We start from the raw sequence: 9815 nt of genomic DNA, 5'->3' as shown, positions 1-9815 counted from the left end.
GAGGGGGCCGGGCGTGCGGGCGGCCGGGACAGCGCGGCGGGCGGGGGGCGGCGATGATGTGCGCGGCGCGGCAGCTGCAGGCCGGCTCCCCCGGGAGCCGGGGCTGAGCCCGGTGGCCGTGGGAGGGAAAGGAGCCGGGCGGGGAGGGAGGAGGGGGCCTGGACATAGCCGGGGGAGAAAAGGGAGGAGCGGGGCCGGGGTGGGGGGAGGACGAGCGGCGCCGGGGAAGCGCTGCCAGCCGGAGCAGCGGCAGCGGCGGGAGGGAGGCGCAGCCCGGCGGACCCAGCTCCGCTGCCCGTCGGCGCTGTCCCCGCGGAGGTTGGGGACCTGCTGCAGGGTGATGGAGGAGCATGGGTACCCTTCCTATAGCGCCCGCAGCCCCGCCTGGGAGGAGCTGGTAGGTACATGCGTGCCTTGCCTTTGCACAGGCGTTTCCTACCCTTTTTCCTGCCTGTATTGTTCAGCCGGGGGGTCGGGCTATCATCCTTATCTGTGTCCTCCAGCCCCCCCTTCCCTTCTTCCGACCCCGCTCCACGCCAGAGCCCTGCCGCCGGCGCTCGTCCCCTCCCCGCGGGCAGCGGAGGGGTGGGCGCCTTTCGCCCCCGCCGTGTCTGGCCATTTGCTGACGAGCTGCTCCCTCTGGGAGACGGGGAGTTCATTGCCCTTTCTGAGTTTCACTGTCCGGGTGGAAAGCCTGGGATTAGCACCGAGAGCCTTGCCTTCAACTTTGCCGAGGGGGGTGGTTTGGATGTTGACACCGTTAAACTCCTCTTACCACAGCGAAAGCAGCGTTGGGAGGCAGCTTTCAGAAAGAGGCGCACACTTTCCCCCCCTTCTTCTACTGGAGCTGGGCTGGGAATTGTTCCCATCGCAGCGGCAAAGCGGGACGGGGCTGGGGGTGCCCTGCTGTCACCCCGCCGGGTGGGGAAAGTGCGTGCCTTTGGGCAGCTAGGAAGGGAGGGGAGCGCTCAAACTGGCCAGGCGGAAAGCTGCGGTGAGGTGCCTTTGCGGTTTGTTTAAGGAACTGGAAGACCCTCCTTCCAACCAAAGGAAATCATGTCACCGGCATCCTCAGCAGACGATAAAATCAGATTTCCCTTTTCAGGGCAGTCTGGTCCCGCTCCTGGGCTTTTCTCCATTGTGCAAACGCACACACACATCAGGCAGCGAGGGCTAAAAATAGGCTTTGGGTAGCTGCTTGGGAGATTTCAGGCTATCTAAGAGGTCAAGGCTAGGCTGCCTCTGGCCCTGAACTTGGTGAGGCAACATGAAGCATGGACCTGTGCCACTGCCAAGCTCCTCTTTAGATGGCTGTACCATGTTTTGCTAACTCGTTTTGTTGGTCCAGGTTTTACTTGTAAAGTCAGTTTTAAAAGAAAACGGGGGAGACCCATTCTCTGCGTGGCTTGGTGTGTGCACCCTCAGGAAAGCAGCAGCAGAGCCCTGGGGATGAACTAAGTTCACTCCCTTCCTTGTTAGGATTTGCAGCCCTCACAAATATATTTTTACTGTCCTAATATTTGTTGTTAAGTTGAACATCCGCCTTCGCTGCCCTCTGCAGTCCTCAAGCCCCGAAACTGTTGCCGGAGATGCAGCTGTGATAGGGAAAACAGCTGTATGTGTGTTCCGGTAACATGGAGCTGAAATTGAAAGGATCAGGCAAGGGAAACCCGAGATTTTTGCCTGGAGAGATGAAGACATCGTGGGAGGAAGGCAGCGAAGTCAATTCCTGCGAATGCGTTATCCTATTAAACATGACATTTAAATTGCTGCCGTCATCCAAAACTCAGCTGAAACTCAGGAGGCAGATGGATTGCAGCCCCTCTCCGCTTGGAAATGCGGAGTCCTGGCTGAAGCATCCAAGCCCGTTTCCTTCTGTGTGCATGGCTTAGATAAACAAGGAGCACATATTTTTTTTTTTTTTCCTCCATTTCCCCCTCCCCCAGTAAGGGCCAGGATTTGGGTCATGTTTATCATTTCATTGCTGCATTTGTTAAAGAGTACATCCATGAATGCAGTTTTAAGGTTAACCACTGCACCGATTTCCTTTACAAGACTCTAATTTCAGCTAATCCACTCAATCCTTTACCTGGTAACCTGCTGGTACAATACATGGTCTTTGTGGCAAGAGCCACATTGTTCTTTCCATCTGCTCATAAGCAGGCTTTTTATGATAATGGGGGCAAAGGGAGATTCAGGTGAAGACCTGAATGATGAAAGGGAAAACATAGTATACTCTCTCCCCTGCTCTTAAAACCTGAAACAAAGAGTAGTAAGATAGGGAAAACTATTTTTTGCAGGTTTTGAATCTGTGCAAGTTAATAACCTATGCAAATTTCTGATTATTGGGAAATGCTCTTCCTATAGCTATTCTGAGAAATAAGTTATGGACTTTAAATTAAGCGAGAAGTCCTTTTGCCAGTCAGGGTTGGACTTGTCTGTGTACTACTTCAAATTTCTATAAAGACCTTTTCTTAACTCACACCACACTTTTTAGTGGAAAAGCTCTTCCTGAATCCAGTAAGAGTTGTGTAAGATCCTATGATGGAACTAAGCAAACATGACTTAAAATGTAAGGCACACCCTGCATTCTTGCAAAGGGGGTTTGGTGGCATTGTAGTAAAAATGTGCATAACACATGACTCACAAAGCTCTGGACACAATTTTCATATTTTATATGAGACCTGAGTCTTGGCTTTACCTTACTTTTGAAATGCATATATAAGTTCTAACACATTCACAAAGCATCTGTTTACTTTTATTACCTGCTGTGGTTTGGACCTTTTTATTTTGAAGCATACAGCACAGTTCAGTAGTTTCCTTAATTTTGTAGCCTACAGGTTACAGAATTCCCTTGGCTAACCCCAAACCAGCCACAAGTGATGTAGTTACTTTCTTTAACAGTGGTATGGATACATGTTGTTATATTTCGGCTTCCTCTTTGCTAAGTAAGGAAGTCAAGAAAGAATAGTATCACTAATTTGATCTGCAGAGGGAGTTCAGACAGGCAAGTCTGAAATAAACTTGTTCAGAGTGGGAAGCCCAGTCAAAAACCATAGCTATCACTAACCACCAAAATTAGGAAACATTCAATAAAATCTTTTAAACAAGGTGAATAATGAATTGTTAACCTGACACACTATTGATTCAAATTCCCTCAGAAAAACTTTCTGAGATGAAGAATAGAAAAGCATTACGCTTTAGTTTATAGATGCCAAACTGACTTGGAAAAAAAGAATGTGAAAATGCTTGTTACAAAGAGAATGAGTTTTAGGGCTGAAATCAAATAGTGCAGTAATCTGTATTATAAACTATGATCTTCAGTGCAGCTAGAGTGCAATGTGTATTTAGATTTTTTTCTATATTGCATATGCATTTTAGTGACACATGTCCTATTGGGACTCAATGTGGTTGAGTCAAAATGTTCTCACAGTGTATATGTGTATATTACATGTATACAATATCACAGTGTAAATATGTATGTATTGCATAAAGGGCAGTTTATCAGCTGATATTAATTGCCGTAGCACAAATGATGTCAGCAGAGCTGGTTTTTGTTGTTTGAGTATCTTTCTTTAAATGCCAACCTTTATGCTTTTTACTCCCTTGCTTCAGTTAGGAAATTTAAGGTCATTGCTAAGAAGTGTGAAACTGTTAAGTGAAAGACAGAGCACGTGCAAATACTGTATGTGTTTTTAATGGCTGCATAGAGTCCCACGTTGTTCAAGAGCCCAACTTGCAGAAGTCCAGTGGTACCATTTGTGCCAGAGTATTTGTAGCTGTGGTCACTGGGCTGAAAGGTGCTATCCAATATTTCCAAAATAATCCAAAAATTGAGTCTGACATGGACCACCAGGGAGAAAGCCAGCTGTGACATGAAGGGATAGAAGTCAAGTTGCAAATCCTTTTTGAGGTGAACTTCATTGCCGCCTTAGGCAGCTTTATCTGGGTAAAGGCTGGAACTGGACCCTGATTATCTATTAATACTTTTGTAAAGAAGAACAAGTGGAAATAGTGATATCTTTAGAACTGTCTTTGTGCCTCGGCAATGTATATATTTGTAGAAAAAAAATTCTATGCTAACATGAGTAACTTTTGTATTTTCAACAATGCTTAACACTTGGTTTCTCATTTTGGAGAACTCTGTACGCATTAAACAACTGGAGATGTTAGAGCCTGTAACTTCACAGAGTCCACTATGTGCTTCACAGAAACCATGTTCTCATATTCTTGCTGAACTATTCTCGTGGGACATTTCCTACAATTTGCAGACTTAGGTTACTGCTACTAAAATCTTCACATTAAGTAACCTGAGAGAACATTCCTAGTACTTTTCGTTTCTTTCATAGCACTCTGAAGTTTACTAAGACATGATGAAAGAGACTTGCTTGGAAGTGAAAGGCTAATGCTTTCTTTCCTGGTAACCACACTTCTGTGTTTGGATAGTCAGGAGTGAGGAAGAGCACACTGAGGTAGCCCAGGTGAAGATGCATGGTGCCCTCTGCATGGTGCAGCTACTAGTGCTCATAGTTAAGCTCTGAAAATGAACAGAAGTTGAAGACTTGTATTTATTCTTACAGTAACTACTATTGTTCAGCCAGCACTATTTAATTCAGTTGGATTAAATGTAGCCAGTCTTCTTTGTGTTCTGTCAGCACCAAGTGTTTCTCAAATCACAGTTACTATTATGTGCAATATGTTAGGAAAATATATCTTGTAGTCCCCTTGCAATATTCAAGTGACATTTACCTTCAAAAGAATTAAGGAATTGCGGTGAGACATGTTCTGGCATAATCTGCTATTCCTGAAATTCAGATAGTGAAGAGGAAGAAAGGAGGGTGGAAAGACACAGTGTCCATAAACATTGCTTTTACTATCTTTCTTCCTAGCTGTGCCCTAAACTTACCTACTAGGAGCAATGCATACTTGCACCTGGTCAAGTTTGATCCCATGTTTTGAAAAAGTGGAGAACTCCTTCTCAGGTGAAGAGTGAGATAAGACAGAATTAGTCCTTATTTTCACAGTCATTTTGAGATGAGGTATCAATGATAGGATTTAGGCCTTATTAATATTTTGATAGAATGTGTAGGTAAATTGATCAAAATGCCTTTAAAATAGAACTTCTGAATCCTTAAAATAGATATTTTGAATTTTTAAATGTTACTCTTGTTATTTTTTAAAAGATAACCTCCACAATTGGTCCTGTGTGGAGGTGGGTAGTAGAATTGTATTTGAAGCACCTGCTGCAGTAACACAGAACTAAGCCACAAGAACTCCAAGGCTTCATGAAAATATTGCTTTCCCCTACACTATTAGAAATAAAAAAGCCAATAAAAGAAATGGGCTGGACTATAAAAACTCTGGACTATTTGAAATTCAGACTGTGGCAAGGTGTCTGCAGTGTAGAATAGGTTGTACAGTTGTTTACTTTTCCTCATTAAATGCTTTGTATTTAGGTACTGCGGCATTATATTAGCATGTTAAGAGATGTTCGTTCCCTTTCTGGAAATATAAATAGAGTTGTGGGAATATAGAAGCCACAAGCATTGATTGCTTTCTTATGCTTAATCCGGCCCATGCAGCTAGGATTTGTGTGTTTTATTTAGTATTGCTGTGATTTAAACACTTATTTTGAACACTGACTACATACAACCCACAATAATTTCAAAGTCCCACAATTCAGAACATGTGGTGACATTTTGAGATTGTGCGAGATGCCAGATCTAAGATGAAAAAGGAAAACTGACCCTTTCTATCCCCCGAAAGTAAGGGCTGCTCTTTCACAAAGACAGAAATGAACAGAATAACAAGAAAATTAAGCTATTATGAGAAAATCACTGGAAAGCAATAGATGCATTTACTACAACTGTCCAAGACTTTGGCGCTGATGGATAGTTACCACGGGGTTGACCGGCTGGAGGAATAGCGTACAGATAAGGAGCCCATCGCATCAGATGCCGTCCGTCCAAGTCCCGAAGAGACATCCTGCGCTCCCAGGGGAGAGCGGCACAGCCCTCGGCCGGGACGGGGCAAGGGCTTGGCACGGCACCCGCCCGCTTTCGCCCTGCTTGCGCTGGGAACTCGGCATCGCCGCCCTCCGAGTGTCCCCGGGCGGCACAGAGCGCACGGGGGAGCCCGGCGGGGCGGGCGGTGCTCGCTCCGGTGCCGGGCCCATCTCCCGGCCAGCCGGGACACTGCAGGACACCCGGGCAGGTGCGGGGCGCCGGGCGCCCTTCCCGCTCCCCGTCGCTTGTTTCTCCGGCCGGCCTGGCCCCGGCGCTCACCTGCGGGCGGGCACCCTCCTGCCGGGGGCGGCCCGCCCGGCACCGGCACCGGCGCCCCCTGCAGCCGGCGGCCGCCCCGGGCCCCTCCCGGTCGGCAGGGGCGCAGGAGGCCAGGCCCCGTCCGCCCAGCTCCGCCCGCCGGCGGGTGGCCGTGCCCCGGTCGCGAGGAGCGGGCGGGGGCGGGCGGCGCGGCCCGCGGCCGCTGCCTGTGGGAGGGGGCGGCGGAAGATGGCGGCCGGGCGGGCGGCCCCGCTCCGCCAGAGCCGCGGTCGCCACCGCCCCCGTCCCGCCCTCCCGCACCGCCTCTTTCCCCACCCTCCCGCACCGCCTCCTCCTCCTCCTCCTCCCCGGGGAGGGGAGCGGCAGCGGCTGCCCTGGCTGAGCCGGGCTCGTGTGCTTTCTCTCGGTAGGAGTCCGGGAAGATGGCCGGGGCCGAGTCGGGGATGAGCGGCGCCGGGATCCCGCTGCAGCCCCAGCCTCAAGCCCCGGCGGCGGCGGCGGGACCGGCGGACGAGTCGTCGGACAGCGAAGGGGAGCATGAGGGCCCCCAGAAACTCATCCGGAAAGTGTCCACCTCGGGCCAGATCCGCAGCAAGGTAAGGCGGGCAGGAGCCGGCCAGCCCCGCCGCCTTCACGGCCGGTTCCTCCATCCCCATCCCCAAGCGGGGCTAACCCGGAGCTGGGGACGGCCGCTGCATCCCCGCCCGCATCCCCGGGAGCGGCGGCGGGGGGTTGGGGGGGGGGAGGTTTGTGAGACAACCGTGCCTCTTCCTTCCTTTCCTCTCCCCTCCTCCCCGTCCAGCTGTTGCGTCCACATCTGTCCCCGGCTGGCAGGAAGAGCCCCCCGGGGCTGCGGCGCTCCGCTTGGCCGGAGGGGAAGCTGCCTGCCCCGGCAGCCGCCCTGCCCTGCCGGGCGTCCTGGGTGTGGGGGAAGCGGCGGGCTGCCTCCCTCCCTCCCTCCTTCCCTCCGGCTCCTCTTCCTCGGCGGCGGGCACCGCTGCCGCGGGGATCCCGCCCTGCCACCCTGCGGCGCGGGTGGGCTGGCTCAGCGAGCCCTTCCTCGCCACTTTCCATACCCGCTGCCCACCCGTTTTACTTCACCGCCGGTCCCGGGGACCGCTGCCGTGCGCCCCGCCAGAGCGGCGGGCACCGAGCCCGCGGTGGCACGTCGGGCTCCTCTTCGGGAGTGCCGCCAAGGAGGGAAAGGCGGCTTCCACTTTGAAAGGCAACTCGCGGAAAGAGAAGTAAACTTCTATACATCCTCGCTCGTGGCACTGGATGCGTAAAGCAGCTGTCAAAATTTTAGGTTAATGCAATTTTTTTGGCTGCCTCGGGCTGCCGAAGTTGTCCCGGTGGAATTAACTTTTTTCATGGATGGTGTGTTTGTTTAGTTTTCCCCCCCCCCTTGTAAAATCAACAAGCAGGCATTTGAAAGCATAAACATAATGAAACAGACTTGCTGTGTAGAACTTTCTACAAAGCGTGGTCCACAGTCAGTGATGGGGTCTGCACAAACCCACCTTGGGGAGAGCTTATTGATGCAGTGACATGAAAATCAGGGCTTTTCTTGGAAGAGTGTGTTTTGAGGGGCAAAGTGGCTCCATGCAGGCCTGAACTGATCACACTTAGGGTTTGATTTCTACACAATAGGTCATGTGGTGGTGTTTCCTCTACAGAGCACCCATTAAAGTTACTAGTTAGTGAAGTCCTGTCCGGTTGGTGCTTTCTTCCCTTGGGCTTTTGCTCCATGCACTACGTGCAAAAGGCAGCCACCTTTAAGCAGTGATTGTTAAACAGTAATGTTACTCTGTTATGTGAGGTGGAAAGCAGTTTTTTTCCTGAAAGCTTCTAAACAAGATGTGTCATTCCATTTTGTTGCTAAATGTTAATTTTGCATTTACAGACGTTAGACCTGGCTGAAAGGTTACTATAGTAAATAATATACAACTGTTGCATTGTGTTGGAAACGTAGTTCTACACAAACTTTCAGCTTTAACACCCTTTTGTGTCTTCAGGACGTTTTAAAAGAGCACGATGCCTTTATTAGCTGTAGTGGTATTAAGTGCATTTGCGTGTTTGCTCTCAAAGAGGTTGATACTTGCATAAGGAAAACGTGCCTATTGTGAATGTTGTCGATACAGGTTGGTGAGATTGAGGTCCCAGCCAATTCTTGCCAACTGTTACAGATGGGTGGGATATTCTGTGTCTGAAGGTTGTGAATGAATGCTGAACTGGGATCGCCTGAAGATCTAAGACAGCTCTGCAAGTCTTGCTTTGCTTATCTTAGCTTGAGTCCCAGTTCTATTTCTGTGAATCAGATATATATAGGAAAAACTGACTGCTGACATAATTGGAGTTAAAATGTTGCTTTACTGGTTGCAACTTACAATAATATGCAACTCCACATATAAACATCTTCCTTTCAATTTAATTAAAAGTGATATATCATTGTTAAAGATGAGACCCATGTTAAATAATTCAGTAGCACTTTATTTTATAACTCACAATGCATTATTTAAAAGTAGCTATATTTAGACAGACAACTCCCATTTAGTTTAAGGGTGTTGTATGTTTGCTGTTGTAGTAGTTGGTGATCAGTGGTTACATGAAACCACTAGAGCAAGGAACATCAGGGAGCTGCTCTTTTACCCAGCTAGTCCCTTTCATTCAAATTAGATTTGTTAAGCTTCACTTACTTGGTGGATGTGTTTGTAAGCTAAGGTTTTAATTAAATGGATTGGGTTTGTCTTACATCTAAGAATAGACTTTTGAAAGAACCCAAAGCATGTATATTACATTTATCATTGATGCTTATGGGCCATTTAGGACTGTGCTATTTTTCTCCAGAGGTTGCTTATTTACTTACTTGAAGCATTTCAGCGACGTGGTATTGATTCCTTAGCTCAGAACTATACCCAAAAGTCTCCGCTGGTAATTGTTTTTGTTTTACTTAAGGAAGATGTTATTTTTAGATGTTTTGGTACAGTTGATCATTTGTGAAAGCTACCATATGGTGATACTTTGCAGACAGAATCACTCAGGAGTGGATTTTTTTAATGTGTGTATAACAAGATTTAGGAAATATACGTACAAGAACAAACCCCTTTCACTAGCACAAACAGAAGCCTAAAAACTTCTAACATCTGTAGTTCTCAAAGGCAGTTTTTACTCTTTGCTCTTTTCTTCCTAAATAAAACAAATTAATTATTTAACTGAGGGCAGGGGGTGAATAAGAGAATGAGAAGATGAAAAGCAAGAGTAATCTATTGGCAGATGTAATTACACCAAAGTTTATTGCTTGTTTGTGATATGCTAATGATTGATTCACAGTTCTATTTAGAAGACTATTGTCCAGTTTTGCCATAGCTTACCCTCACTGGATAGCAACTTCCTTGGCAAGCTGTTAGCTTGATTTCAGTGGAACTACTTTTACAGTCAGTTGCTAAGAAAAACAGATTGGTGATGCAGCTGAACATCATTGTAACTTCTGTTACGGGTGCAATTTTAGTTTATGCATATCTATCTCTTAAA

General features: G+C 48.0%; 1 protein-coding gene across 1 annotated transcript in view; it reads left to right on the top strand.

Moving 5' to 3' along the window:
* Nucleotides 1-338: 338 nt before the first annotated feature.
* DGKH (diacylglycerol kinase eta) overlaps nucleotides 339-9815 on the top strand; it is a 159693-nt gene continuing 150216 nt past the window's right edge. Inside the window, exons 1-2 of the mRNA XM_059467014.1 lie at nucleotides 339-397; nucleotides 6695-6880. Of these exons, the coding sequence (XP_059322997.1) occupies nucleotides 341-397; nucleotides 6695-6880 (243 nt within the window). The 5' untranslated portion in view covers nucleotides 339-340. The remainder of the gene's footprint in view (nucleotides 398-6694; nucleotides 6881-9815) is intronic.

This window comes from Ammospiza nelsoni, chromosome 2 (assembly GCF_027579445.1).
Source record: "Ammospiza nelsoni isolate bAmmNel1 chromosome 2, bAmmNel1.pri, whole genome shotgun sequence".
In the NCBI taxonomy this organism is placed as follows: Eukaryota; Metazoa; Chordata; class Aves; order Passeriformes; family Passerellidae; genus Ammospiza; species Ammospiza nelsoni.
This window is presented reverse-complemented; position numbering and strand designations above follow the sequence as displayed.